The 27,434-nt window shown below is 48.5% G+C and overlaps 12 protein-coding genes across 12 annotated transcripts; 6 read left to right on the forward strand and 6 right to left on the reverse strand.

The window, feature by feature from the left end:
• Positions 1 to 249: 249 nt before the first annotated feature.
• Positions 250 to 1,332, reverse strand: N7519_010419 (YoaK family protein; the record flags this gene model as incomplete). Its single annotated transcript, XM_057297192.1, has 2 exons — positions 250 to 932; positions 1,035 to 1,332. The coding sequence occupies 2 exons, from the start codon at positions 1,330 to 1,332 to the stop codon at positions 250 to 252; spliced, it is 981 nt and encodes a 326-aa protein (XP_057145074.1).
• Positions 1,333 to 3,972: 2,640 nt separating this feature from the next.
• On the reverse strand, positions 3,973 to 6,777 carry N7519_010420 (fungal specific transcription factor domain-containing protein; the record flags this gene model as incomplete). The annotated part of the gene is made up of 5 exons (XM_057297193.1): positions 3,973 to 4,954; positions 5,041 to 5,229; positions 5,289 to 5,920; positions 5,988 to 6,071; positions 6,127 to 6,777. The coding sequence occupies 5 exons, from the start codon at positions 6,775 to 6,777 to the stop codon at positions 3,973 to 3,975; spliced, it is 2,538 nt and encodes an 845-aa protein (XP_057145075.1).
• Positions 6,778 to 8,183: 1,406 nt separating this feature from the next.
• Positions 8,184 to 10,097, reverse strand: N7519_010421 (acyl--CoA ligase; the record flags this gene model as incomplete). Its single annotated transcript, XM_057297194.1, has 5 exons — positions 8,184 to 8,742; positions 8,817 to 9,241; positions 9,316 to 9,750; positions 9,807 to 9,944; positions 10,005 to 10,097. The coding sequence occupies 5 exons, from the start codon at positions 10,095 to 10,097 to the stop codon at positions 8,184 to 8,186; spliced, it is 1,650 nt and encodes a 549-aa protein (XP_057145076.1).
• Positions 10,098 to 10,906: 809 nt separating this feature from the next.
• N7519_010422 (uncharacterized protein) lies at positions 10,907 to 11,235 on the reverse strand (the record flags this gene model as incomplete). The annotated part of the gene is made up of 3 exons (XM_057297195.1): positions 10,907 to 10,944; positions 11,006 to 11,058; positions 11,117 to 11,235. 3 exons carry the CDS (start codon positions 11,233 to 11,235, stop codon positions 10,907 to 10,909), a joined length of 210 nt encoding a protein of 69 aa, XP_057145077.1.
• A 551-nt stretch (positions 11,236 to 11,786) lies between these two features.
• On the forward strand, positions 11,787 to 14,085 carry N7519_010423 (fungal specific transcription factor domain-containing protein; the record flags this gene model as incomplete). Its single annotated transcript, XM_057297196.1, has 5 exons — positions 11,787 to 11,925; positions 11,952 to 12,480; positions 12,537 to 13,211; positions 13,291 to 13,766; positions 13,823 to 14,085. 5 exons carry the CDS (start codon positions 11,787 to 11,789, stop codon positions 14,083 to 14,085), a joined length of 2,082 nt encoding a protein of 693 aa, XP_057145078.1.
• A 372-nt stretch (positions 14,086 to 14,457) lies between these two features.
• On the forward strand, positions 14,458 to 16,578 carry N7519_010424 (beta-N-acetylhexosaminidase; the record flags this gene model as incomplete). The annotated part of the gene is made up of 1 exon (XM_057297197.1): positions 14,458 to 16,578. One exon carries the CDS (start codon positions 14,458 to 14,460, stop codon positions 16,576 to 16,578), a length of 2,121 nt encoding a protein of 706 aa, XP_057145079.1.
• A 340-nt stretch (positions 16,579 to 16,918) lies between these two features.
• On the reverse strand, positions 16,919 to 19,272 carry N7519_010425 (Hsp70 family protein; the record flags this gene model as incomplete). Its single annotated transcript, XM_057297198.1, has 13 exons — positions 16,919 to 17,115; positions 17,169 to 17,328; positions 17,366 to 17,549; positions 17,600 to 17,617; positions 17,668 to 17,765; positions 17,814 to 17,911; positions 17,973 to 18,175; positions 18,244 to 18,298; positions 18,346 to 18,412; positions 18,468 to 18,512; positions 18,566 to 19,018; positions 19,083 to 19,152; positions 19,208 to 19,272. 13 exons carry the CDS (start codon positions 19,270 to 19,272, stop codon positions 16,919 to 16,921), a joined length of 1,713 nt encoding a protein of 570 aa, XP_057145080.1.
• A 293-nt stretch (positions 19,273 to 19,565) lies between these two features.
• On the forward strand, positions 19,566 to 20,793 carry N7519_010426 (uncharacterized protein; the record flags this gene model as incomplete). Its single annotated transcript, XM_057297199.1, has 4 exons — positions 19,566 to 19,659; positions 19,717 to 19,757; positions 19,810 to 20,260; positions 20,315 to 20,793. 4 exons carry the CDS (start codon positions 19,566 to 19,568, stop codon positions 20,791 to 20,793), a joined length of 1,065 nt encoding a protein of 354 aa, XP_057145081.1.
• A 130-nt stretch (positions 20,794 to 20,923) lies between these two features.
• Positions 20,924 to 22,027, reverse strand: N7519_010427 (isocitrate lyase/PEP mutase family protein; the record flags this gene model as incomplete). Its single annotated transcript, XM_057297200.1, has 3 exons — positions 20,924 to 21,546; positions 21,617 to 21,764; positions 21,818 to 22,027. 3 exons carry the CDS (start codon positions 22,025 to 22,027, stop codon positions 20,924 to 20,926), a joined length of 981 nt encoding a protein of 326 aa, XP_057145082.1.
• Positions 22,028 to 23,065: 1,038 nt separating this feature from the next.
• On the forward strand, positions 23,066 to 23,510 carry N7519_010428 (CTAG/PCC1 family protein; the record flags this gene model as incomplete). Its single annotated transcript, XM_057297201.1, has 2 exons — positions 23,066 to 23,109; positions 23,189 to 23,510. 2 exons carry the CDS (start codon positions 23,066 to 23,068, stop codon positions 23,508 to 23,510), a joined length of 366 nt encoding a protein of 121 aa, XP_057145083.1.
• A 671-nt stretch (positions 23,511 to 24,181) lies between these two features.
• N7519_010429 (YoaK family protein) lies at positions 24,182 to 25,050 on the forward strand (the record flags this gene model as incomplete). The annotated part of the gene is made up of 2 exons (XM_057297202.1): positions 24,182 to 24,314; positions 24,464 to 25,050. The coding sequence occupies 2 exons, from the start codon at positions 24,182 to 24,184 to the stop codon at positions 25,048 to 25,050; spliced, it is 720 nt and encodes a 239-aa protein (XP_057145084.1).
• Positions 25,051 to 25,564: 514 nt separating this feature from the next.
• On the forward strand, positions 25,565 to 27,301 carry N7519_010430 (putative aldehyde dehydrogenase; the record flags this gene model as incomplete). Its single annotated transcript, XM_057297203.1, has 4 exons — positions 25,565 to 25,589; positions 25,745 to 26,195; positions 26,253 to 26,958; positions 27,017 to 27,301. The coding sequence occupies 4 exons, from the start codon at positions 25,565 to 25,567 to the stop codon at positions 27,299 to 27,301; spliced, it is 1,467 nt and encodes a 488-aa protein (XP_057145085.1).
• Positions 27,302 to 27,434: the final 133 nt, after the last annotated feature.

Here is a 27,434-nt window from a genome sequence, read left to right on the forward strand (position 1 = left end):
GGTGAGTTTGGCAATAGCAAGGGTTGCGATAATGAGGTTGATGGGAGAGAAGAGCGAGATAACCACGCATGTACGCAGGCTGCGTTTTTCGAGTATGTAACAAACTCATAAGACGGACAAGCTAAAAAAAGCTATAAAAGACGAAATAATTGACTTAATACGTGATGGAAAGAGACTAGGTATTCCAAACAAGGCAGACAAAGCTTTACTTGCTAGTTTCATAGGCTCGTGTATAATGCCTACATGTATTTAAATAGGGGACGCAAAAATAACCAAGGCCAAATCACACATCAAATTCACTCTTTCTCCCTCCTCCCGCCGCTGCCAAACAAACCACCCCAAGGTAATCATCAACTTCAGGCCCATGGCAAGCCATATACTGGACGCCATACTCGTGGTCTTAGAAAGCCCGCCCGCCGTCATAGCGCCCAGAAACAATGCGAGAAAAGCCCCTACCCGGCGGTTGCGCTTCGGGTTGAATTTTGCAGTCAGCTTTGGATCAACAAGGAGATCGGATAGCATAGCCGTCACAACGACTGTTGGGATTTCATCCATGGCCAGGACCCGAGAAGCACAGATCTGGCCGCCTGCTTGGAAAGCTAGAAGTGAGATTGCTACGACTTGCATCCATTCGATCGGAGCCCGGGGGTCCTCGGGCTTTGGGGTGATGACCTCCAGCTGTATAAGAATTGCTGTTGCCAAAAGGGCAATAGTCTGAAGGCCAAATGAAATTATCATGGTTGAGCGGCGTCGTGGCGTCAGGAATCGGTGCATGTGGATGAAGATGATATTGCTTGCAATGAAAACGGTTAGGGCGATCAGAGACTTCGCCCAGAGATATGCGGGAGTTGCAGGTTGACCGGAGGCACCCAATGCTAAGAAGATGGTATTTCCTGTGTCATTTGCCATTAGCCTTAATGCGCTTTGCACCACTGGAACAAATTTCTTGGTAACTATAGACTCCACATACCTGTTTGCATACTTGAGAAGCTGCCCCATGCATTAAATGATAGACCGTCTACCAAACCACCAACGAACCCGCATATTATAAAGAGGAATCTCGGTATGTGTGGTGTCTATGTCTGCTTGGAAGTGCCGGGAAATAGTTGAGCGAAATGTGTTGTCTTCTGTCTGGTTGCCAGAGACAGACACTGCTGTGCTGCCCCCGGAAGACCAAATTCCCGGTGTATACTTGAATTCTTCATTGGGCCGCTCCAACCGAGAATTTGCGGTTGTCAAGTCAGTCTGGTAGATGGAACGGGCATCAGGGGCGCGGGCCGTTGTTGTGAGTGGCTCGATAAATCCCGACGGGGAAGGGGGCCGGTGGTGCATGTTCGGGATTATTGTGAAAATGTATATTATTAAGTCGGCTAAGCTGAATAGAATCAAGTTTGGAAGCTTCTGATTTAGGTGTGCTAATGTGAAAAGAAATAGATTGCATGACACAGCCTTTCTTTAATACTGATCCATCTCTCGGATACATTCCGATCCTCTCCATGAAAGGAATAAGCTGGATTTTCGCCAAGAGAGATAAGAGAACATGCCGATGACATGAAACAATGATACTCGCCCCATCCCTACAGGTCTCGTGTATGTGTTACGGAGTACACCGGTGAGGGATACGTTGGGAGCCGAACTACTTGATCTAGATCTACTCCATACCGCTCTTCGTCCCACATACAATGTACGTATGCAATCACTCTAATGTTGATTATCGATATAACCAGGTCATTTTGCATGCGCAATATTCATAAAACGAGTACCCAAACATGAATACTTCGTACTCCGTACGCATCCTGAAATGAGTGGATCTCACAGATCCCACCTTAGCAGAATCTGGGCGTTATCTTGGCAGTATTATTATCTTCGTGTGGGTAATTCATCCCCGGACTTCATTAGAAATCAAACTATTCAATACGACCTCGGAAGCTGGGGATTTAGGGATTTACCTTGGCTCGGCGGAGCCCGTCAAGACCCGATCCTTAGGCTCCTAAATCCCAAGAAGCAATCCGCAGCATTTACTCACATTCCTTCTTGGCGGCATGGTTATACCTCATGGCATTGATTGGCTATATCTGCAAAATCAATGCACGGCAAACGACCGAATTTAAATTTGGAACCATTGTGACTAGTCATCATTCTATTTAAACTCGCCTACCCCTGTGTTTATCGGATTGATATGCAAATGCAATCACCTGGGCTGAGATGCCACCTTCGAGAGTGTATGTATCGCCTGCTCTGGCCCCTGAAAACGTCCAAGGTATCAAATGTAGACTTTATTTGCCAAGAGATCGACATATCCACCGAGACTAGTCTATTCTGGGCCTCCAAAGCGCTGCAGTGAGACTAGTCGCCAAGAACGATCTCCAGCATCATCAATGGTTCACCACTAGTCTTATCTCTGCACGCCAACGGCTAAAGTTCCCATCACACAGCCTCGAATACTAGATCTTGGCGTTTACTAGGTTGACTGCATCAACGAGAGAGTAGTTCAGGCATTGAGGCGTGCTGACGGGTCAAATCTTGGCATATTCTCCTTGTAAGGGATATGTAGGCTGCAGGAATATATGCCCGATTCGAAAAGGAGAAGTACAATAGCGATCACATTGCAGAGTCCATTGGCTTCGGAAGTTGGAATTTCCCAAAAAAGGGAAAAAAAGAATAAAAACTACTGTTCAGGCTCAATGGCAAAAAAATGGAATATTTCCATACGAAAAAGCAACACTACATGCCAAGGCGCGAGAAATCGTGATTCCTTCCCATGTCGTTATCTTCTGACTAGGCAAGGTCAATCGCGCGATGAAGCCGCCAACGATATGCGATAATGCCAAGAGGGATGTCTTAGGTTCACCTCCAATTGGCCAGCCCACCGACTGGGCAGTGTTTTGGCTTGAACTCATGTCTTAACCATTCTCCCTGCTGTGTGCGTGACATCACCACCTGATCATCGTCGACCAAGGATATACAACATAGTCGAAGACCCGCTACAATTGCTGCCAAGAGGATACCCAAGCGGGCTCCTTTTGATTCTCGAATCAGATCGTGACGATCTAGTCGAAAGTTTCATGGCATTGACAGAGAGGTAAGTATGTAGGTAGGGTTTCATGCAACATACTGCAACATATTGTAACACACAGGAGGTATGGCTAGGTGGATAGTTCAGCTCATGGTCTTGGTATTGGCCTTTAAAAAAATAAGGCCCGACGGCAAGGGTGAAGGGGTAAAGGTTAAAGTGGGGATGCCGACGTCAACGCCACGTTGAGGCTTTCTCGCCAGTTGGATGCTGTCACAGCTGTGTGTCAACATTCCTTCTTATCTTCAAGGAAGATCCTAACTTTAAGCATCCGAAATAATTTGCGGGGGTACCCCAACCCCGTACATTGAAAGGGATAGCGCAAAATTCCGCTAGGGCTGCGCCACGCTTAAAAGCGTGCTCGGCGTGGGATGTATGTCGATCCTTGACGATCCTTGTCGAATATTCCTGATGCCTTGGATACAGCCCACTTTTCGCCCCTTGCTGCAATAGGAGTCCATCTGGATACTGATAACATTCTTCGCCAAGATATTGCGTCAGTTGATTCATGGTTTCTAAGGTTTTTTGTCGGAGGAATGATCCGGGAAATGCTTGCATTGCATACAATTTTCTCGCGTGTCGGTTCTGCGTGGTCCGCGTGGCGGTCCAGACCCGGGCTTCATAGTTTTCGCATAAATAAATTATGCCTGGTCAAAATGAAAAGCCTAAAACCGAGGTGAAAGGTAGTCCATTGGTGAGCTCTTGGTTGTACGAAGTAGGAGTTCATAGATCATGCGAGTCTTATGCAACGTAAAAATCATACCTGGTAATGTGGGAGATCTCATTGTTGCTGCTGCTGGCTCTAACTATAGGTGATCAATGTTTTGTTCGAGATACTGCGATTATTTTAACAATTTCTTTTCTGGAATGTTCATGTCATTGTTTAGCAAAAATCTGCCTTATCCAACGGACCAATTTTGTTCAAATGCTTCGTGAAAGAAAGTGTCAAAAAGTAGCGAGTCAATCGCTTTAATCGACTGGGGTAGGGTGGCAGCACAGGTATCAAAGCTTGGGTGCTCTAATGGGGTTTCGCCCTCAAAGGTCTGATCGATAAGTTCTAGCGGAATCCCCAATGCATAAGTTTCCATTTCGTTGCTCGGCACACTTCGGGAATCTGCAAAATCCATGAAGTCCAGGTTCGGTGCAGTATTATCATAATCCGTTTGCTTCGCTACTCTGTTGTGTTGCAGTGGCGCGTCCAACATGAAAGACGGCGTTGTAGGATACTCGGAAAATGCATCTGGTGACGAGTTGCAGTTAAATTGGACCGTTTGCGGGGTGAGGTTTTTCTCTGGCTCCACCTCAATGTCGATGTCATTCAAGACCTCTCTCCCTTCAACGGAGGACGAATGCGCGCTAGCTAGGCAACTCTGTCGCTGTACTTGATTCATGTGCCGCGCAAGTGAGCTCGTGGATTCGCTGAATGAAATTTCAGATGTCCAGGGAAGTAGAGCAAGGTCCCGAACGATTTCAGGAAGCGCACTCGCGGACGGCAGCCTCCCTGTTGACATGGCATAGTCCAAAGACGTCGATATCAAAAGATATGCCCTCGGACACCGAATGAACGCATCTTGCCAGCTCGTGGGATGGTCGGCCTTCGGCAACATTGATATGTTGGAGGCTCTCCCCAGGATGTTGTTAGATGAGCGTAATTCACGTGGGTTATCTTCAAAGAGGTTCTGCGTGGTCGCATAAGCAAGCTGCAGGATATGGTTAGTCGAGACGGCGACGCAGTCAGTGACGTCGTATAGGGTCTCTGAGTGACGGATAATTTGGCTCAGCGAATTCAAAAGTCGTTGCCTTACCTCCATCTGCTCACGAGAAGGAGATAGTTTGAGGTCAATAGCTGCCAATACGAGTGGCATACTAACGTATCCAAGGCTGCCGTTCACATTAGCGTTTAGCAGCGAAACATTGGAGAGTTCTTCTCAATAAGATAAAAGACAAAAGATGCAATGGGTACTAACACACTCAAGGGAAGGCTATCAGCGTATCCATTGATACTGAAATGTTCCATCACGAGACTCAGCCCCTGAATTCCATGCCATAGATCATTACTGAACTCTAAAACCAGGTTGTTATATGTCTCTCCCGCGTAGAACAAGTTCTCTTCCAGTAAATATGCCGCATACTGAGCAAGATCCACTCGTGCCATGCTAGATAGACAGAAACTTGATTAGCTTTGGCGATAGTGAGGTGTAAGGGGTTCACGAACTGGTAGTACATATATGTTATGTAGGTCAAGCCTGTAACTGGGTCATGGCTATCTGACGTTGATGTCTTGCTTGGTGAATTTAGAGGGACCGGCAGCTTCCACTCGTCGAGGGATCTTTTGATACTTTTTATAGTCGACAAGAGGCCTTGAAACTCAATCATAGACAGAAGCCGTCTTGGAGTCTTAGGATGGGTAAATGCCAAAGACACCAGATCGGTGAGTAGCACTGCTAGCTCACATTGCTTTTGCAGTGCGTCTATTAAACGCTTCTTGGTATTATAGTTGTAGACTTGGGAGTGATACAACTCCTCACTGAAATCCCCTATGCTTAGCCAATCGCTCCATCCATATAACCTTATTGAGGTCACCTGAGGACGGCGGCGTAGGCCAATACATAGGCTTCGGTCACGCAGGAGGATAGACCACCAAAGTCGTTTCTTAAGCGATAGCGATATTGCCACATTTTCGACCGACGGGGATGGTTGAGCGTCGATGAGCATGGCGTACTCGATGGCCTTTGTCAACCATAAGCTTCCAGCCTGGGGTTCTTGCGCAGAGGTATAAAGCGTAAGTAGAACAGCGCCTTGCGCATTTGCATGAGACCGTTTTCCGGTTCTCAGTTGGAATAATAGCTGCACCCAGCGTGATCAATCAATACCTGTCCACGGCAAGTGTGACACTAGATTAGGGGATGCCTACATTGGCTCTGTTGTATAGCTGTTTCAGTGCATCCCGCATATCATTAAACCCACATTCTTCGCGCAACGTCTCCAAAGACACAAACTATTATTGTTTTAGCCAGAGGCCGGGAGCTACCAGAGGGTAACATGAAACTTACCGGACAGCTGGCGACAAGCAACGATTGCAACACGAGAAGAGATATTTTGGGACCCGTAGATTGATTCTTTTGATAGATGCGCCAGAACTCAGCCTCGTCTAAGACAGGTACCAGTGGGTGAATGCGCTTGAAGTACTCTTGGATAAACTCAGCGAGCGCATCAGAGCCTGGCAAAGTCAAGCAGTCGTTGGAGCTGAGATATGCTACATCTTCGGAAGGGAGCGACAGCAGTTCGATGAAGGCGTATTCGGTATACGGAACATTGGGAGATAGCGGTGGGCTTACACCACGGTCTAAACTGAGACCATGTGCGCGGAGCTGTGGGACAAAAGTTGAATGATCATTTGACTGGCGCAGGTTGGCGTGCCGGCTAGTAGTCACGCTATTTGACCCTAGACCTTGGTGCGTTGGCGGCACCGGGTTTGCCGACTTTGGGTACCTTCTAGAGGTTAGTGAATGGGTGCCTGATGCAAGTCTTTTGATTATGTTCTCACTGCTTATGATTCTTAGCGCGAAGATTACATTCTGTGCGACCGTCTTGCCGACAACGAGTACACGGAGAGCCCAGGAGTGACGCATCGCAGCGTACTTTGCGCTGACGACACCAGGAGCATGCCGTAGGCGATCTTCTTGTGCGCCGCAGCATTTCATTTACAACAACTAGTTTATTTGAAGTTGTAGCCTGCAATGGAGGTAACAGAGTGAGTCCAGGTGAAACTCGGGTCTGGGGTCTGGGGAATGATCAGCAGCCGGGCCGCCAAGGTTGGAAGAAGCCGACTCGGGTATCTCATATATTCATGGAACCACGACCCAGTGGAGATTCAATGTATGAATAAAGCAGCTATGAGATTACTAAACAAAAGGGATGGACAGTGAGGGGGGGAGAGAGGGGGGGAGAGAGGAAGACAGCGAAGTGAGAGCTGATCTATCTACGTTCTGTCTAATGAATGCCTGAGGCGAATTATTTTGCCTCACAGATCAGGCATTAAACGTATCACATCCCGGAATCATCTATGCAAACTTAGCTGCCTTCTCGGTGCCTCAAGAGTTTCTACCTAGTATTGATTCTTACCATACGTAATAATATATTCACTGTTACCTAGGTTATGATTGGATTGGAGAATGACCGAGTACATTAAGACTGACCTGTTCACAAATTTCACAACTACAAGCGTCTTCTCGGAAAATTTAGTACCATTGGCTTCGAAGGCAGAAAGATGCCCAGGGAGCAGATCAAGGTATTCCATAGCCCTGTTCCAGTTAGACTTATGACATCAAAACACCCCTTGTTCATCCATGGATAGGCTCTGCGGCAACGCGACTTACCCCGCTGAACTAAATTATGCTTAGCCGCGGAACTCGGCTTCTCCACATTTCCCCACTTTGGGTTCTTCTTGATGTAAACCCTTGCACTTCAATGATTGAAGCTGCTCTAACACTACTTAGTAAGTAGGCATACCAGTTGTACGAAAGGGCGAAACGAAACAGGGAGTGCTATTAAGTCGATTCAGGTACCAGGTCCGATAGGGACACTGGGCATTTGTATGACTGATTCAACGTAAAGCAACAATCTTTTAGAGATGCCCATAATTGCTGTTAATTATTTCTTTTCGCATAATATATTGCAGTATGCTGTATGAATGTTTGGATGAGTGGGCATTTGGCCAAGCGGTTGTCGTTGGCGACAATTCGTGCACCGCTTGTTTGGAACCCGCTCATCCTCAGCTCGAGTGCCGTTTGATCTTGAGCTGCCGGATCGCCTCCGGGCGATGACTTTTTTATTTTTTATTTTTTTGGCAATATTCCCATTACCTCCAGTGGCCCTACTACTAAATAATTTTCTGGCCGAAGAAAGTGACCGTGGCATCCAAGTCCAAATGTCTTGACCAAACCTCATTTATTTTTCTGATAAATTATATGCACCATCCCTGTAGAGCTATCAGGTGGGTTTGCTTCACCTGTTCTCACTAAAAGGCTTATCCAAATTCAAAGTATTAGTTGACACAAAGAAATATTCCAAAAGTTGTGCTAACTAGCGAGTTCTCCCTAAATTGAACTTAAAGCTTAGCTTTCAGAAGTCCAGCCTCGATTTCTTTCTTAGCATCTTCGCGCAATACCCTCTTCAAGACCTTGCCACTTGGGTTTCGTGCAATCGCGCCAACAAATTTCACGCCACCTGTGAGTGCTTTGTACTTGGAAAGTCGGCTCAAGACGTATTCTTGAATCTCAGCTTCTGTTAGCTTGGACCCTTGATCGCCGGATCGTCGAACCACATAGGCTCGCGGATACTCTATATCGGCACCAGGGAAGGTAATCCCGATGACGGCTGCGTCCACGATCTGCGGATGCGACAAGAGCACCGCCTCTAGCTCTGGTGGGGCAACCTGGAAGCCGCGGACTTTGATCAGTTCCTTCCTTCGATCCACAATATACCATTTGCGAGTGCGCTGGTCACAATAGGCTATATCGCCCGTTTTGAACCAACCCTCTGTGTCAAAGGCCTCAGCATTAGCCTCGGGATTGTTGAAGTACCCCGGTGTCACTGTCGGACCTCGGACACACAACTCGCCACGGACGCCGAAGGCTGAGATATTCTTCCCGTCTTCATCAATGAGTCTGAGGGAAATAGATATTAGTCGCAGACTTGACGCAACGCTACATATCCAACAGGGGAATTCGATACAACGCACTTAGCTTCGAGGTTTGGGATGAGCCGACCGACAGAGCCTGTATCATCGTGCTCTGGGTGAGGAAACATTGTAGCCACACACGATGTTTCAGTCACGCCCCATACCTGAGTGAATGGGGTGTCCTTGCCCATCAGTGAGCGGAACCTGGCTTGGACGTCCTTGTCCAAAGGAGCCGCTCCGCACCCTGCCATCCGAGCCTTTCGCAAATAAGGTTTGTTTTGGGGAAGAGGAGACATCAGAATTGCTATTACGATTGGTGGAACAACAGCAAGGTCGGTGACGTTGTACTTTTCGACTGTAGTGAGGTATGTCTCGAGGTCGAACCGACGCATCATATATGCAACTGAGCCAGCTTTTAGCGTTGAAACATGCGACACTGGAGCTGCGGATGCATGAAAGATTGGTACCGCAATGACCCGTGAAATCTATTCAAGAGCGTCAGGGGTCAGTGACGCCATCGCATTAACTTGCCAAGGCTGCCGATAACGGGTGAACTAACAGGGTAAGAGCGCGGATTGACACCGTGAACAAGCTCATGCTGTCCAATGAGGTTGTGGTGTGTGATCGTCACAGCTTTGGGTAGACCAGTGGTGCCACTGCTAAACAACCTCGCCGCTGTAGTCTGTTGGCAGGTTTCGAGATCGTTGAATCGCACCCAATCCTCCTCTCCGACTTCCAATAGCTGTTTCCATGACCGCATTCCAGCCGGGATAGATTGTTCCAGATTGTCAAAAACCCAAACGTTTTGCTTGGGTATATTTTCCCCCTCAGCCGCACGCATGAGAGAATCCAAGATCTCGGGCTCGGAGAAAAGGAACCTGCTTTCGGAGGCCTTGATATGATGAGCGAGCTCATGCGGAGTGTAAGATGGGTTCGAGCCCGTGAAACATCCTCCAGCTCCAATAATGGCCAACACAAGAATGCTATAATTTATCTAGAATAAGTCAGCGTCCTGTAACTTCATCCAACTGCATGGCGGAACCTCCGTACATCATTGAAAGAATGAATGAGAACACAATCGCCTTTTTGGAGGCCAGATTCCCGTAGACCGGCGATGAGCTGACGAACTAGCCTTTTCGCCTGGTTACAGGAGATCGACCGAGAGGGATTGTTAACGTCGATGTAGATCTGCCCGTGTCAATTTGGCACCCAGTTGATGATAAGGTTGAAGTGTTATTTGTCACTCACTGGCTGGTCTTGGTCATATGGTGGGTCATCAAAAATATAGGACAATAGGTCCTTTGTTGGAAGCAGAACTCTCTCTGCTGGTTCAAAAATCATACTGTGCTGAGATGTAGATGCTGACAGCTGATCGGATACAAGACTATCGGATTCAATTGCTTTATTAAAAAAAAAAGAGCTCGAAGAAGCAGCCAGTTTTAATTCTAATAGATGGTGTATCTGAGTCTCCGCGGCTTCGATTGAACCCCTCATGTGTTTAGCTCGGAACTCGGTCGCTCGAGCGGAAGAGGGATGATCTGCCCATTTCATCGAGAACCAGTGGTGTTGGGGATTTCATTGGGAGATCAAATACAGTTCCAACGGGATAAACACAAATTATGCAGTTTAATGTTGATCGTATCATAGTGAACACGGTGGAATCCGAAAGAGCCAAGCAGCACCGTTTTATGCATTTTCTCTTACCCCGGGGCCCGCTCCCCGGGTTTACTGTGCGGAGAACCGTTGTGGAATTTATACACTTCTCTAATTTGCCCAGAATATAGCTATAATTATACATATTATCACAGCAGAGTCGGCTCCTGAGACCCTTGCCAATTGGATCCAGGGAGAGAAGAAGCCAATCCACAATTTGGCGCTCATTCCGAGCCCCCTACATCCATACATTGTACACCCACACAAGCTACGAGTGATATTATTCTATCTACCTAAATCACTTCTAACTCGACTAGTTTGGAGAAAAAGGCCGGCGTAAATGGAAAAAAGAAACGATGTTGCTAAATTATAAATTATGAAGTTCTATATATAAACAAGGGGTTCAATATGTCCATCTTCCCCAAAAAATTGTATCAAAATGCTTTTAGCAGCCTCTGCTTGGCTGTAGGATTGTCACTGAGATGAGTGTACATCTATCAGTTTCGGCAGCAGGAGCCGAAGCACATATCGGCCGCTAGACAACGTTACCCATTAGCTGATGTTCCATGCCATTATATTACGGTTGGGGTGCTCACCATTATAATTCTGCGGGATCTGACGCTTCTTGTAGCTTTTTGCTTGTGTCCATCTAGATTATGTTAGCATTATGATAATCCTTTAATTCCATCCATAGTTGGGGTACATACCGTGGGACCAGAGTAGTTTCAGACGTTGTATCCTCCTTGACCTGAGGTTGTTGGCTAGAATTTCTGGAAAAAATAGCCTTGAGGTGATCGTATCGGCTCAATCCGCTGTTTTGGGGCATTGTGAGGGTATGGTAGTTGATATTTCCGAAGTGGACTTGATAGATTTGGGTTTAGAATATTTAATGCTTTTCTGTTTGGCTGGATACAGTATATGTTTTTAGTTTACATGAATATCTTCAGTCTGGATATTCAGGCCTTTTATATCTGTCTTGACTTATTGGGAATTTGAAAATTTGCATCAACCGTAGAATTAGTTGTTGTGGTTGTTCGATATACGCCGAATGTTGGCCACTGTCTCCTTCGCCGACTCGCCGACACTTGCCGACTTGCCGGTTTGCCGGGACCGGCGGATGACGTCATTAGCTACCGTCCCCTCGTGTTGGGCGATCGGTTCTGGCATCTTTCGCATCTCTCGCATTTTTCGGGCGACATTCTTGCCTCAGCAGAGTGCCGAATTTTCTTGTGTCTCTGGCCACTCATCTCGGCCACTCGTGTCGGCCATCTCGGCCACCCACTGTTCTTCGTTCGCCGACAATTTCTTCACTGACATGACCTGATAAAGGCGCATTAGCCTACATTCCTTGCGTTCGCCGATCAGCTGAAACAAGTCATGTCTTCTCCCCTTTCTGCTCGGCCATATCGGTCAAAACGTCAGCGACCGTGTGATCAATGCCGTTCCCGCAAGTTGGGTTGTCAAACCGACGGCGGAGGTCCTGTCAACGATGCCGGTCGGCCAAACTGGAGTGTACGTTTGATAATCCCCCACCGAAAAGAGCCCGCGGTGCGAACAATTTTTCGCCTTTTGCCGCCCAAAGTGTCGATGGGAACACACTCGTCTCGCAAACATGCGACAGCAATTTCACCCGCGAGTCCAGTTGGGCAGGGAGTGGAACACAAAGTGTCGAACCACGATTCCCACCCATCGGCCTCGATCCAAGTAATACTGGGCTATCCCCAGGCTCCGGTGTTCTAGCCCCCGGAAGACCCCCGACCCAGTTCGTGCAGAGCATTGATCAACTGGAACCCGGTTACGCCCAGCTTTTCGGCGCATCTGCTGAGTCAGACCCCTGGCTGTTAAGGCATTGTTGCTTTGACGATTCTGGCATGAAATATTTCTACAAAGTGCACTTTCGCAACGCCGGAGGTGTCCCTACGGCACAAAGAATTCCAATACACTTCATGATTTCGTCCGAAGAGCTCACCACCTCCATTAAGCATGAAACTAGGGCCGGCGTCGGCGACGCGACACGGGAACGCCTGAACTATCTAGTACCCCCTGAGTATGGAAGGAGGCTGGTAGCTTTGTGAGTATTACCCCTCAATATAAGACCGAAGCATCAGTGAACTAACAGAAGGTCAGGTTTGTCAAGTATGTCTTTCCTGCCTTGCCAATCATTTCCCGTTCTCAACTAGGGTTGACTGCGACGACATATCAGCTGCCGGATCTGTCGGCATTAGAAAAGGTGCCCGTGCACCTTCTCGCGGCCATCTATGCGTCGGCATTTCCATTTGTCGCCCATGATGACTATCTCTGTGTGCTGAGCACGTATAATGCGTCACCAGTTGACATGTTGTGGCGGATGGTCTATGAACTCGTGACCGAAGAGATCCATAGTCCCCGTTTGGCTGTGGTGCAAGCAGCGTTGTTATATATACACCAACAGTCAAAAGATGAAACTCGCCAGACGACGGCCGATACCCCGTTTCTGTGGTCCTTCGTCGGCCAAATCGTTGGGTTGGCCTGTTCCCTCGGCCTTCACATCGAATGCCGCATGTGGGGCATTCCGGCATGGGAGAAGCGCCTCCGTCGGCGGTTGTGGTGGGCTGTGTATGCCGAAGACAAATGGCGCAGTTTGCTGATGGGCCGTCCACCATATATCCATCCCGCAGAGTGGGACGTGAGTGAATTGGACGAAGGGGACTTTTTAGTGGGCCCACGACAAGGATTCTCAACAAGTTCCTGTGATACCGAGATTCCGTTCCGATACCTTATCAATCTCGCACGAATCGGCGAAGAGATCCATGAGACATTTTAGTACGTTTTGGCTCTCAGCAGAGCCCCTTGCTTGTTCGCCGGCGAAGAGTCAATCTTGCTGACCTTGGTTTCTTTTTAGCACGCTCCGGGCCTCCCAATTCTTGAACGCAAACTTCATCGCCTCTGCCGAGCTAGGCCGTGGGCTGCTCGAAAAGTTGAATGGCTGGTACTCTTCTCTCCCTGAAACTTTTCGACTTCCCAATTGGAGCAAATCCGTGAATGGGCTTGCCCCATACCCCACCTCGATTCATTTTGCTTACCTGTTGCTCGTGGTCTATGTTTATCGTGCCATGCTAAGACCAATGGCACGTTCATCCGACCCACCGCTTATTTTCGACTTGGAAGATTTGTCTGCCACGTCACCATTGCCCGTAGATGAGTCGATGCTGGACTTCATGGATCTCCCGGAAATTGAATCACTACCAGAAATAGCTATCTCCGATGAGTTTGGTACTGGCGATGCCACTCTACAAGCGGCAGAGAAGTGTGCCTCCATATTGGTGAACTTTGCGAGACGACTGACGTCTAGTGACTTCACGGCATTCTGGTACTCTTGTAAGCTTATTACCTCCACCTCCACTATCTTATCTGACTAGGTGCTAACATTATAGGGTCTCGAATTGGCTTTGCCACAATTTCAAATTACCTCATGTTGCTACTGGTACAGGCTCCAAATATGGCACATGCGATACGGGGAAAGCATTTAGTAGATTCATGGCTACAGGTTCTGCGGTGCCAAAGCCAAAGCTTCCCACTTGTGAAACTCGGCCTCGCAAGACTTGATGCGCTTCACTGGGCAGGACTGGGAAATACCTTTGTCCTCCCTGTGCATGTTCAAGCGGCTATAGCAAACCCAGATATACCGGAGTCTTGAGCAGATGATACCGCGGCACTGCGTTTTGAGTGCATATCCACTTACATCTATAGAGTTCCTCACCAACCGTATGATCGGTTTTCCTCCAACAAATTGCCTCGGAGAAAAGTCACAATGGCGGAAGTATAAAAGGGCTGGAAAGAGGTCTAGACCACATCTAGTGTATATTTGAATAAAAGTCCCTTTGGTTTGTTTTTCTTTTTTCCTACTCCTTGCTAACGAGTACTACCCTGCCAATATAAACTCCACACTTCCCCGCAACACCCATGTACCCCCACGCCCCTGTACAAGCAGGAATGTAACGCTGATATAACCCCTTGCTTGGTATAAGAAGGTCGGTTTGCATCTTGGTCAATATCACAATGTCTAGACATGAAGTGGATTATCCTCTTGCTTGCCACGGTCGCGTCTGCGCTGCAGACCCTTCCCCCAGTGCACTTCGATGACACAGGTTCAGGTCATAACAAAGGCTTTTCCTTAGCAACCGCCGACCGGACAATCTACCTGGATGCCGATTTTGCCAGCTGGAAGGATCAGAGTGGGCTGACGCTGATTCCGCCATCAGCATCCGACTTTGCCAACACATTTCGTGACGACCTGCAGGAGCTGACGAACAGTTCCTGGGAGCTTCGCACAGTCAAGCAATTTCCGAAACACGCGTCGGGAATATTCCTCAGTCGCACAGACAACCAGGGTCGGTTTACCTACGAAAATGGACGCGAGACCGAGGAGGGATATGAGCTAGAGATCCAGGATGGCAGTGTCTTGATTCGAGGCTCCGGAGCGCGAGGTATGTGGTGGGGGACGCGAACCCTCCTCCAGCAGCTCCTTTTGACACACTCGTCCCTACAAACTGGTCGCGTGGAAGATGCCCCCGCGTATGCGACGCGTGGATTTCTGCTAGACGCGGGTCGCAAATGGTATTCGCTGGAGTTTCTGAAAGATTTATGCACATATGCCTCGTTCTTCAAAATGTCCGAGTTTCAGTACCATGCGACCGACAACTACCCGCTAAGTCGCGGTCAGAACGAGACCTGGAACAAGGTGTACTCGCAGTTTTCTTTGCATCCCGAAAGCGAGGCCCTTCACCCTCTTGTCCAGCGTCCCAACGAAACACTGTCCCGGGCTGAGTTTGATGACTTCCAGCACCACTGTGCTCAGCGAGGTGTTACAGTGATGCCGGAGATCGAAAGCCCCGGGCATTCTCTCACGGTTACGAAATGGAAACCTGAGCTTGCATTGGACTCGAAGGACCTGCTCAATCTCTCCCATCCTGACACTGTTCCTTTGATGAAGTCCATTTGGAGTGAGTTCCTTCCTTGGTTCCACACAAAGGAGGTGCACATTGGCGCCGACGAGTACGATCCTGACTTCGCGGATGACTATGTTGAGTTCGTGAACGAGATGTCCCGTTTTGTGCAAGAAACGTCTGGCAAAAGTGTTCGTATTTGGGGGACTTACGAGCCATCAAACATTACCATCGATAAGAATGTGGCAATTCAACACTGGCAGTATGGGCAATCGGATCCGGTTGATCTAGCCCGCAACGGCTACAAAGTGATCAACTCCGAGGATTGGTGGGCCTATATGTCGCTGAAAAGCAATCATGTGCCTATCACACCAGCCCCTTATCCTCAGTTCTTCAACAATGCCCGCGTTCTCAACTTCGCTGACCGGAACGGGTGGCAGTGGACGCCGGAGCTCTTCAATCCCGTGAACACTACTGAACAACCGGATGCCGAAGCTGTGCCGGGTGCTCTGCTGGCTGCTTGGAATGATAGTGGTCCGGATGCCACTACCCAACTCGAGGCTTACTATGCAATTCGTGATGGCATCCCGGTCGTGGCATCGCAAGCGTGGTGTGGTGGTCGTGGACCTCGCCTACATGAACAAACCTTGGCCAAATCTATCGCACAATTGTCCTCTCAAGCTGTGGGACAGAATCTGGACCGACGACTCCCAGGAGAAGGGAGCAACGAATCAGGACTCTTGCTTTCATGGACAAGGGCAACTCCAGAGTCCACTCAGGACGAATACAATCTGGGCTATGGCAGTAAGGGCATGGATTACACCCTTCAACTGGACGTCACGGGTCCGTTTTCTTTGCAGTCCTCTGATGCGACACTCACCTTGTCACCGGGTGGTGAATTGACCTTTGTTTCTGATGGGTGGCCATACCCACTTCGCTCTGTTGCTCAGGCTGACGGCTTTGACCAAGACCAGCCTGGACGGATTTGGACTAACAAGACCACCTCAAGTCATGATATTGTGACAATACCCCGCCAGTCACAGATTATGATATCCACAGACGAGATATATGGAAGTCGTGTGTGGGTGGACGGAGCCTTTGTCGGCCGCTTTGAAGTCTTCATATATGGCGGAAAGAATCAAGTCTTCTCATGGGGTCAGATGGCTTTTGTAGCACCATTGGATGTTTTGAAAGGCTCTGGATTGCAACATTTGGCTGTTTTGCAGGGTAGCAGGGATGGTTGATATCAAATCTAGTCTACTCCAGCTTGCAGTGTATGCTTTCTCGAATCTAATCCCGTTGGGAAAATCCATGGATGTTAAGCCTACAAGGACTTGTGTTGCAGAAGCAGACAAGCTCCCAGGTCTATACGTTTTCTACACGTGTAGTTCGTAGTTTTAACACACGCAAAGCAAATATCGGGTTCTGCTTGCTAGCTATTTCTGTCTTAACTATGTCATAAAGCCAATTTCAAGCGACCAAAGGATTCAGCCTGCAAGGGGCACAGCCACGCCTATCAGGCACAGCGTCCGTTTCAAATCAGCCATCCAAACACATACCTTTTTTGTCTCGCCAGGCTAGAATTCAATAGCGAGATCTCACACTTCCATAGGAGACACCATTGAATTGTAGGTCAAACAATAGTGATGCGGAAGTTGGCGTCAGGACCAAGTCGTAGCTGACATGGTAAAATTGCTTCCCTCTGGAGTTGGTTTTCTTTGTAAAAAGCTCTTTCGGGATTCTACTCAGATCTGCCTCCAGCTCACACAGTTTCGTGACACCTTTTCAAGCCAGTAAAAGGCGTCTGCTATATATAAACGAGACGGGGACATACCAGAGTCAGTAACTTTAGGAGCTGTGTTTGCGTGGCTAAACGCCAAGTTGTCGTGAAATACAAAGGACTGGCCAATGCCAACCACACGGTAGAAGTTCATCCTTATTGGCTCGCTCTCGGCGACGGATTTTCCCTTAAAGTCCGTTAAGCAGTCATAATTCTTAAGGGTTGGTTAGTGCACACTGGAGGTTACTCACTTTGAGGATATACCATCTCATACGCCGCTCCAACATCCATTCCTCTTCATAAGGACACCATACGAGGTGTTCATCTGCGCGGTCCTTTTTAGGATCAAAGTTGACTCTCATCTGAACGCCATAGTTGCAACGGGCAACGCGACTCTCTACTTGGTTGCCTTCTTGTCCACGAATAACAGCACCCCTAACCCTGTTAGGTACAAAGAAAGTGTTGAGAATGCCTTTAGTACGTACCGAACAACAGCAGACCATCTGGTTCTACGTCAGTATTGGTTTGAGTTGACAAGAGATCAAGGGCTTACGCATTTGGGGGCTGCATGATTTGGATGCCGTCAGAAGCAGCCTGTAAGCGCTTGTAGAGATAGCCCGAGGCACCAAGGCCTCCGACTAGAATAATAGCCTAAGTGGAATTAATTGAGTTTCCTTTCAAAGCACGTTGGGGGCTCACCTTGGTTGAAAAGCCTGCTTCCTTGACGCTCTCCCTCTGCTTGGCGACGAGTTTCTCTATCTGCCGAATGATAGGATCGAAGATTTCTTTCACTTGGTCTCTGTGTCTGAATTAGGATTGCTGACAGCTGATGATATAAAGCTAATTCTCCCTACGTACCTGTCGAGATATAAGTACCCCTCACTAAGCTCGAGGTTTGGGATCCCCAAAACCCCGGAACAGGGATCCAATATCCAAGCTCACACATCTCATCATCGTCGAGAGGACCTGTGTAGCCAGGCTTAATGTAGTCTTGCCAGTACTTCCGTGCAGCCCTTGCTGTAGACTGTGGGAGTGGCTCATTCGATTCTTTCTCAATGATTCTTTTGAGATATGTATCTGGATTAGAATTGCTGACAGCTGGTGATGTAACGCTAATTTCCCTACGTACCTTTTGATAAGCGCATCGAACCGCTCGTCGAGCATCACTGAGCCGCAAACAGCACCTGGAATCTGTTAGAGGGAAGCAAAAGTACAAGACTTTAATAAATACCAGTTCCCTTCGTTGCTTCCTCAAACCTCAAGGGGTTGGTTTGCTTGACGCGGTAGGTAATGATATCCTATCATGATTGTCACTCGAATTTGTCCAACTAGTTTCATACCTGCACGACTCACCACGGTTCCACCCCCCGCATCGCAGACAATCAGGCAGTCGCCTTCCTATAATTTATCAGAAGACTCGAGTTCAATTCATGACTGGTTGACATTCATACCGAGATTGTATTCGGTTGGATTGTTCGAATTGCACAAACCGCAGCCGCCTCAGGTTCGGACAAGAGTCTTAAACTTGCTGGAGGTACACCCGCCCGTTGTGCCGCCTGCCTAGTATAGTCTTTGCCTTTGTCAGACCACACAGCAGGGACAGTAAGGATATATTCCAAGTCCATGGTCTGGAGCGCAGTTCCAAAGCGACGCGTCAAGACATCCTTAGCGTGTGCGACTACTTTTCCCAGGTAGTCCCCAGCAACCTCCACGGGCGTTTTATTGAGGTCTTTGATAATGTCTTGAGAGTCACTGGCAGGTAGGTAGCGGAATTTCTGACTCTCATCTAGCAAAAGCTTGACTCCTTGGATGAGCCGCTGGTGCTTGCCCGGATGGATCGACTGGTCAGTCTGATAACCCCATTTCATGCGCTCGTTGTCGTAGGAACATATGGTTGGGACTTTCTGGCTTGTGGCTATTAAATAAACAGTTAGTGGTATGGAGTTCTCCGTTGCCCTATGGACTCACTGTTGCCACCCCTGGCCATGTCTGAATGAGCTCGATATCATCAGGGCAGTCTTCCAATCCCCAGGCAACACTGTAACGGTCAGCTTGCCACTCTACTATTACTACCAACACAAATATATATTTACCCGCTGAAGGTTGTTCCGAAGTCAACACCCACTATAAGTTTTGGCCGTTCCTCTAGGGTCGTCATGTCGAATTCGTAACTGTTGGCTTCCTTATCGATTTTCTGAAAATAGAGTAACGAAGAGATTTTCAGCAAGAGACAATATTGGTGGGTGATATTCTTCAAGCAAAAGTTTGCTCATTTCGCAAGTTTGATATCATTGACTCCTGCGCTTAGCCGCAATGAGCGTCGGCGTGAGGCATATTTTTACAACAGCGAATTGTGGCGTCACAATCTGAGGTGTGTGTCATGGGTAAAAAGCAAAAATCGTTATTTTTATTATTATTTCAGACTTTACAACTCCCGAGTATCAATACGCAATGTGGCCTTACGGCGAGCCCAATCCCGAGCAGGTGAACAGGAGTACTCAGACCTCCCCAGGTTTATCCTCCAGATGGGGACAAATTGCTACGGGTTCGTTTTTCCATCCTTGGCCTATATGGGATCTACTAAACTCATTAGCTTGTATAGATAATAAGGCTTTGCATGATGAAATTGAACGGCTCCAACGGGTCTGTGGTGAACGTCCCCTCTACACTTCTTTTCATCTAACAAATGAAACAGCGAGTCAAAACTGCAGAAAAAAAGGCAGAGTTCTTTCAACGGGAGCGGCTTCTTGTAGAGGAGCAGGCTCGTCAGCGAGGCGAGTTGCTCGAAAATGCTGTTCAAGAATCGAAAGTTGCCAGAAAAGAGAACCGAATCCTCATGGCCAAAATTGCAAGCTTGCAAGCTGGGGTTGAGACCTTCTCTGATGAACAAGTTAAGCAAGAGATGTGTCTACTTTACCACGATCTTGAACATTGGCGGTTTACTCATTTCGTAGCAATGCCAAAACTTCAACAAAGGAACGATCCCACGCCAAGTTCAGACGGACTTGATATCTCGACATTGGATATCATCCAAGCTCACATTGCCGGGCTGATTTATCGGTCGTTTTGGAACAGATTTATGTTTGGCTCCAACCAATCTTTGTGTAATTATCTCCGCAAGGCCGACTCCGAAATAAATAAAAAGTGTAAGTGGTCAGAAAAGCCCTAGAGGTCACTCCTGTCATTTCTAACAACAGAAGTTTCCAACCACATTTCCCGGCACTGGAGATGTGCGATGAGCTCTGCTGTGCTATCGATGGAGACCCCTAATTTGGAAGGACAGTGCAATTGGATCATCGAGAAGGTAGAATCCTGCTTCGGTCGCTATGCTGTCACCGAGAGACCGAAACGAATGCAACAGCTCCACAACATTATTGCGCGCTGTATCAAGTTCAAACATAAATTGGATTGCCAGGAAGATAGATATATCTTCTGGGGCAGCTACCAATATGGATTGCCGTTCCGGGATGATAAAATGCGTACCTTGACAGAGGAGGATACGTCGGATGGACACGTTCATACTAGCCTGTGGCCGGGTCTATATAAGATTATCCAAACTGGCGAATGGTCGACAGTCGAAAAAGAGACTGTGAAAAAGATTGCTCCAGAGACCTCTTCTGTTGAAATGATCGACGAGATGGAATCCCATGAAGGCGTCCCAGAATTGGATGAGATTTAGAATGGTATTCGCTGATGCGGGAAATTGTATATTGCGACTATTGCTTCCAATTTGAATATCTAGCTATAAAAACTCCGTTGCTTGTCCAATGCAAAACATGCATATATCAATATTCGTAACCATATAGTTCCTAGACACCCTCGGCAAAACCGTCATTTCCAGATTCTGTGTCAACCTTCATGGAGTCCATCAACCCACAGACCTCGAAGATCGTTCGTGGTCCTAGACCTTCCGGTACACCGACTACTCCATCGCTCTTGAGGCGCTCCAAAGTGGCCTTAATGCCCATATAAGCTGGAGAGATCGTGGCGAATGAAAAGATCATGATTCTGAAGCCCATCTCCTCTGCCTCCTTTGTGGTAATGAGAGGACTGGCTCCATTCTCCACCATGTTGAGCAGAAGAGGCCAAGGTGCCAGATCCTGAACTGCTTGACGGGCTTGCTCCTTCGAAGTAAAACCCTCAAGCAGTCCGACATCCGCTCCAATATCCCTGGCCGCCTTCAGCCGACGGATGCACTCATCGTAGCCGTGTTGCTGAAGTGCATCGGTTCGTGCAATCAGAACAATGTCTGAGTGCAAGCGGTCCTTGGTCAGCTTGGCGGCGCGAATACGCATGAGGTACTCCTCTAGACCAACGACTTTCTTGCCATTGAGATGACCACAACGCTTGTTTTGGATCTGATCTTCAATATGGAAGCCGGCCACGCCTGCCTGGATGTATTGCTGCACAGACTTTGACACCATCAGAGGGCCTGGAAGAAAGTTAGACTATCTCTGAACCAAGCGATAAGAGTCTATTGTTTCAGCGTGCAGATCACTAACCTCCGTAGCCAGTATCCATGTCTGCAATCAATGGAGGTCCGAATGGATCCAGGTTGGCGATCATTTCGGCGTTGGTCTTCATGTCATGAAGCTGAGCCAGGCCGAGATCAGCCATTCCCAGGCGTGAGGCGGTAGTTCCCGCACCGGTCTGTGCACTTGGTCAGCATGCAGGAACATGGTGTTAGGCATTAGAGTTCTCACCATGTACAGTCCCTTGAAGCCGACCTCCATGGCAATGCGAGCGGAGAGACCATCATACACACCAGGACACACGATGAGATCTTTGGTGTCTTTCAGCATACGACGCAACTTGGAAGCTGCAGGAATCACATAGAGGGAAACAGTAGGCTCCTGCCGGGTCCCGTTGACCTCGTAGTATCCATCCTTCTCGACAGTGATCGTGATAGTCATGTTTGAGGTTTAGCAAAGAAGATGTCTTTTTGTTTAGACAGTTGGATTCTTGTACGACCATCGAGGGACAATGCTGCTCTTTATATCTTCGAGTTCTCTACCCCGCAAGTAATTTGTACATGCAGACACACCAATCCCAGAGGAGCAGCGTATGCCTGCTCGTAGAGGACAATAGCATCTCACCAAAGGCAAAAGTCTCGGTATCTTGGGGATGTAACATTCCACCACCCGCCAAGACATCCAGATGGCTTAGCTCCCTTCGCGTCGTACTGATTCTAGATGACCTCAGCTGAGTGAGTCTATGAAGAAGGCATATTGCGAAAGATTAACAGCGCTAGTCGCGGAGCAGGTGTTCAGATTATTCCCATCAATCAACAGCCACAATAGCGTTGCATACATATATCTCCGTATGGGTGGCCAAGATCTAGATAATGCATGTTTACATCGGCTTTCTAGGTTGATTGGGATAGGTTGGGGATGGGGAACTGGACCCACCATGCTGGTCCTAATGACTTGCTTCTCAGAGGAATTTAATCAATCTGAGTATCTTGGCAAGATGACTGCATAATTGTAGAGTGATGCGGGTGCAATTTGCGCTCCTTTTCACGGGAGAGATCTGCGCGGCGATATCTTCAGAGGGGTTCCCCTTCTCTTGGCCAAATGCACCGTTCCACAAAGACCTCGTTCGCCAAGCTCTTCAGACCGGGAGATCATCACCCGAAAAAAGCATACGGCGTTATTGCTGTGTAGCGAATCGACGCGTACTGTAGTGCTTGTACAACAGTTGTACCTTGTGTAAAACCACCTGGGCAGTGCTAAAGGTAGGTAAGTCAAGACTTGCTCTAGCCTTGTTGGGGCTTTCGCCGGGCTGAGTCAGCCGTGTAGTTCCCTCCGGGCCGGAATTCCTCTAAGACTCCGAAGTGCATCGCCAATTTCCACCCCCATCTCCCACACTCATCTACCCCTGCTGCTTGGAAGACGCCGCTTTGAACTCTCAACTATCGTCTCTCACTCTTACCAACCCCAATTACGCTTATCATGGCTCTCACACAACCAGCCAATCCCGAGTTCCCTTGCTCACTGTAAGCCCTTCCCCCACCCCGAAATAGGTCCCAAGCACAAGACCCGAATAGACCAAGAAATGCTCAACTCTTGATTCAGCACAATCTCCCTCCCTCTTCCGACCAATCGCCTTGCATCGTGCGCTCTACGCGCCTTGGAAGTTGATGCCGAACTATCCCCTCTTGTGCGACGGACTTTGACCCTCGTGGCTCCGGCGGTCGAAGCCCCATCCGAGCCGCAAGAAAAAAGGCAAAAGCAAGACCCCGACGAGTCTAAAACCGTGTTGAAGATAACATACACCGCGACGACCAACCGGATGCTGCGCGTTTCTGTCAATGGATTTATGGAGAGTCTGGGTGTCGTACTTGGGGTTATGGCAGAATTGGATGTTGATGTGCTCAAGGCTGAGATGGAGGGCTGAATGGTGGATTTGCCCTGCGGCCCTGCAGCAACCTGCACCATTGGTCCCTCCGTCTTGGCCTCAACGTATCTGGTATAATCCTATCGAGAGGGTGTGTCTGAAACCCAGAGGCGCTTGGCTGCCACAAGGATTGGGGATTATGCACAGCGGGTCGTACATCAACCCCTCCATCAGAACCCGTGGTGACACTAGTCCTGTCCGCGGATAGAGCTGAGGGAAAAGGAGTTGCCGCCAAGCAACCGGCCAACGCTCATCCCACCGGGTCATCCTTGGCATCCTGAGACATGCATCGGAGACTAAGTTAGTATGAAGCCGGCTTGGTCTGCGGCCCGTCTAACAGAGATACGTTATGCACGGCATGTGATTGTGGCTGTACTTATCTCGCTTCGAGTTCTGCAGGTTCCATAGATTTCCACGGAGCTTCGGAGTTTTTCACGGCCTCTTGGCTCCGTCTTAGGGTGCATCAAGTTAGGTGAGATGGTGCACTTGACCAGGTGAAGGAGGGGAAGGAAACGTTGGCAGATCTCATAGTTTATTCACCCGTCCTTCAATGCATCGCCGGAGGAAAAGAAAATGCCCTTTTCAATTGTGATTTATTTTAAAGATTCCCTGTGTCTCTTTGCCTCTTTATCCACCTCATTCCTCTCTCCTTGTAGTCAAGAACATCCAACATGGACCCTGAAAAAGGTGCAATCGGTGGACTTTCAACGTCCCTGAGGGCCGAACTTCAGCCACAGCATGCTGACCTCCTACTTTTCGCTTGTTGTTTAATATCAGGACTTGTGGATAGCACGATATACAGAGGTGCGGACAAGCCCAACTCCTGCCTACTCAACTGCGGCACATCTAACATACATAGCCTACAACACTTTCGTTTCTATGCAAACAGGTAAGATTATAACCTCACCCATCCACAATCCCACCCACAGTCGACTAATCACAGCGGTGTGTAGGAAACACCATATTCGTCGGACTGGGTACATCACACCAAAACCTCCGTCGATATGGCTGGGCACGTTCGCTCACGTCCATCGGATGTTTCACCCTAGGATCCTTCCTTTTTGCACAATTACACCGCGTCCTGGGCACTCGCCGACGAGGGTCGTTGATGCTGTCTTTCCTGTTACAGGCCAGTATAATCCTGTTAACGGCAGGACTCGTTCAAGGGGGTGTCATTTCTAGTACGCTAGTCAGCAAGGGATCGCAGAAAACACCCCCGTGGGATCAGATAGTCCCAATTGTTCTTCTTAGTCTCCAGTCTGCGGGTCAGATCGTAGCGAGTCGTGCCTTGGGATTCAATGAGATCCCGACCGTGGTGATTACCAGCCTTCTCTGCGATCTAATGTCGGACCCCCAGCTATTTCTTGTGAGGAATGTCAAACGCGACCGGCGAATAATTGCTTTTGTGCTAACGCTTGTGGGCGCCATCATCGGCGGATGGGTCACCAAGGTCACTGAGGCGATTTCTCCCATTCTCTGGCTATGCGCAGGTATCAAGGGCTTGCTCGCCTTAGCCTGGGCTTTTTGGAGAGCTAAGTAGAGGACAACGTCGTGAGTTTCCCCGTTCAGTCTTGAGGCTATCAAAGGCAGATTTGGCACAACCATCGGGGATGTTAGTATTATACTATTCAACAGATTAACCGGATCTACGCCGTTTTATCTCCCGCTCGCTACTCTGTTGCTATATTCGAAAGAGGCAGATACACAGGATGGGTCCGGTCGCGGTCGGATTGGAGAGCAATGCTATGATGAACGCTTTCTTTCAAGGATTATCTACGGAGAATGTCCACTCTGTGCTTGAAAAGTTTATAACTTTATGCGCTCCCTTATCACATACTACAGCTAGGAGATAAAACCCCCAAAATTGCACACAAGAGGAGCGCCTTACAGGTGGCCTTCTGTTCTTGTTTATGTATGATCTCTATCGTCGATTCCGATGATCTACGTCAGAATATCACTCCAAATAACCCAATATCCCCTCATTTGAGAAACAATTGGTCCCCGTACCTCGGGAATTGCAAGCTTAGGGGCCAGGGACAGTTCCGCGCGACGGAATGTTCCGAGGACCTCAGATACAACGTCTGGCATATAAAGGATTGTGAATCTGACATAATTTTATTTCTTCTCTAACAATCAAAATGTCTTCTAAATTGACTGTCACGGGGGGCCCAAGGCCGCCAAATTACAGGTAAGTCCCTCTTAGCCATACATCCAACCGGTGCTAACCCTCCCAGTTCCGACCGGACTATTCATTCACAATGAATTTGTTCTCTCATCTACGGGTCAAACGCTAGCTGTGGAGAATCCCTCAACTGGCGATCAACTTGGAACAATTTCCGCCGCGGGCCCGGATGATATCAACAAGGCTGTGGAATCGGCCAAGTCGGCTTTCAAATCATGGAGAACAGTTCCCGGACCTGCCAAAGCCCAGCTGTTGCTCAAACTTGCAGAGCTGCTTGAGCGCGATGCGCAAGATCTAGCATCATTGGAGGCCGTTGACGCAGGCGTTCTGTATACCGATTCGATCGGCATGAACATCCCTCAGGCGGTCGGCTGTCTGCGATACTATGCGGGCTGGGCTGGCAAGATCGATGGCAAGACACTTGACATGGAAGGTGGCATTGCCTATACCCATCGTGAGCCTTTAGGTGTCTGTGGTGCGATTGTGCCTTGGAATGCTCCGCTGTAAGCTTTCGACTCCCAGCCAACCTGAACCCCTAAAGACGTCTAACATGCTCTCAGGATGATCACTATTTGGAAGCTGGCTCCTGCCCTGGTTACTGGTAACGTTTTGATCATCAAGTCTTCCGAGCTTTCGCCACTATACGCCCAGAGGCTTGCCGAGCTGGTGAAGGAGGCCGGCATTCCTCCTGGTGTTGTGAATATCGTTACCGGCGAGGGCGCCAGTGCAGGCCAGGCTCTATCTGAACATATGGATGTACGCAAGATTGCGTTCACTGGTAGTGCGCTTGCAGGGCGCAAGATCTTGCAAGCAGCATCGCGAACCAACCTAAAGAAGGTCAGTTTGGAACTCGGCGGCAAAGGCCCGTCTATTGTCTTTGATGACTGCGATATTGAAAACGCACTTCTCTGGACTCGCATTGGAATCACAGCCAACAATGGGCAAATATGTGCGGCTGGGTCACGTATCTACGTTCAGGCCTCTATTTATGATCGATTTGTCGAGGCTTATAAGAAGGCCGCCGCTGATGCTCCGACAGTCGCCGGTAATCCATTGGATGTTGCTACAACAAAGGGACCGGTGGTTAGTCGTGTGCAGCATGAGAAGATTCTTGACTTCATTCGTCAAGGAAAGCAATCTGGAGCCAGGCTTCTCTTTGGTGGCGAGCGGATCGGCGAGAAGGGATATTTCGTCGAAAACACTGCTTTTGCGGATGTTGGTGACGATGCGACGATCATGCGAGAGGAAATCTTCGGTCCCGTTGCGGTAAGCAAGCTTGCATGCAAGAATCTATGGGATATACTAATCCAGGCACAAATTACAGAGTATTGCCAAGTTTACCACGGAGGAGGAAGTCATCTTCAAAGCCAATGACTCTCACCATGGCCTCAGCGCTGCCATCTTTACCAACGATGTTAACCGCGCTCATCGCGTGACTAAGGAACTCGAGTCAGGCCAAGTGACCGTCAATGCGTGGGCGATGCTCAGTTCCAATGTTCCATTTGGGGGTGTGAAAGAAAGTGGATTCGGACGAGACATGGGCGAGGAGGCTCTCGAGGGTTGGACTACTGTGAAGGCTATCAAGTATCACATTCTTCCACGACTTTGAGTGTTATGTGACTAAATAGGTCTCTCATCTTTCAATTTGTTGCGAAGTGCTTTTCTTGATTCTCCTGGTTCTAAATAGAACTGTACTTCCTTGGAATTTAGCACATTCTTGGGCAGCCCTATCTTTTCATCCT

Source organism: Penicillium mononematosum (genome assembly GCF_028829835.1).
Source record: "Penicillium mononematosum strain IBT 11891 chromosome Unknown utg000005l:1.0-9366267.0:1.0-9372171.0, whole genome shotgun sequence".
Classification (NCBI taxonomy): Eukaryota; Fungi; Ascomycota; class Eurotiomycetes; order Eurotiales; family Aspergillaceae; genus Penicillium; species Penicillium mononematosum.